Source organism: Myotis lucifugus, unplaced genomic scaffold (assembly GCF_000147115.1).
Source record: "Myotis lucifugus unplaced genomic scaffold, Myoluc2.0 scaffold_1431, whole genome shotgun sequence".
NCBI classification, from domain to species: Eukaryota; Metazoa; Chordata; class Mammalia; order Chiroptera; family Vespertilionidae; genus Myotis; species Myotis lucifugus.
This window is the reverse complement of record NW_005872479.1, coordinates 39,027-40,187: the sequence shown is the minus strand read 5'-3', so window position 1 is coordinate 40,187 and position 1,161 is coordinate 39,027. Positions and strand designations below refer to the sequence as shown.

General features: G+C 58.4%; 1 protein-coding gene across 1 annotated transcript in view; it reads right to left on the bottom strand.

The window, feature by feature from the left end:
* LOC102436549 (spectrin beta chain, non-erythrocytic 4-like) overlaps window positions 1-1,161 on the bottom strand; it is a gene marked incomplete at its 5' end in the record, with an annotated part of 54,081 nt that overhangs the window by 22,869 nt on the left and 30,051 nt on the right. The window contains 1 exon segment of the mRNA XM_023748477.1: window positions 824-914. Within this exon segment, the coding sequence (XP_023604245.1) occupies window positions 824-914 (91 nt within the window).

The following is a 1,161-nucleotide window of genomic DNA, read 5'->3' as shown; positions in this document are numbered from 1 at the left end:
TAATAAGCTTCAGTTATGTGGGAGTGGGGTTTCAAACGTGAGAGAACAGTTTAACCGTCTTCAATGGGGGGATCAGGGCCTAGCTCCTGAACCGCCCTTGGTTGGGGAAACTTAGGTACTGGATCATCATGTGGGGGGAGGGCAATGATTCTGGGTCAGGTAGATGGATGAGGCCGGAACCATCTCTATATGGGGCCATCTCTGGCCATCTCTAATGTGGTCAGAATCCAGAACGTTTCTATGGGATGCAGGGGACGGAGGGGGAAGCAGTGTGACTCCTGAACCTTCTCAAATGAATGGAGAAGGGATCGGATTTGGGGCGATCCTTATGGGTGTATAGATCATCTCTAAGGGGACAGAGCTTGACTCTTGGACGCTTTTAAAGGGGCAAAGGCTTGTTTCTGGACCATCTGTGCCCGAAGTTGCGCTCCGGGCTGCTGGTCCACTCACGCTCCCCGCACCCCCTCCAGTCTCTCGCTCCTCTCTCCTGCAGGCAGCAGCGCGCTTCTTGCAAATCACCAGAGGAAAGGAAAGGTGAGATCGGCTCACAATCCCGCGGGACCGGAATGCGCGGACGCGCGCACCGTTGCCAGGGGCTCCCGGGATCCCTCCCTCCTTCCCCAAAGCCCGCGTTGGCGGGGGAGGAACCTACGGAGCATGCGCACGGAAGCCGGGCTCCGCATGTGCCTCCCGGTGGCTTGGCGTGAACGTCGCCTGGCGACCCACTTAGACGGGGCGTCCCCACCCCCACCGCCCCTCTGCCCCGGAGCACTTTCCTCCCTAGGAAAGAAGTCACTGTGCCCAGCACAGCTGGAATTCCTACCTCGTGGCAGTCTCGGAGGAAGTGCTGCAGCTCAAGTTGGTCGTGTAGCTTCTGCATCCACTGGTGGGCCCGAAGTTGGTTTTCTTGGCTCCTAAGGATGGGGAGATCGGGACTGGGGAAAACCTGAGTGGGAGCACTGGCAGTAGGGCTGTGAGGGAGGGCATGGGGCTTGGCAGGGAGGAGGAGGAGAAGGAGGAGGTGGAGGAGGAGGAGGAGGAGGAGGAGGAGAAGAAGACAGCAAGGTGGGAATAGGGGAAGAGGCAAAGAAACATCAGTGGGGTAGAGACAGGGACAGAGGTGGAGAGGTGCAGAGAGAGAAAGACAGACACACAGACATC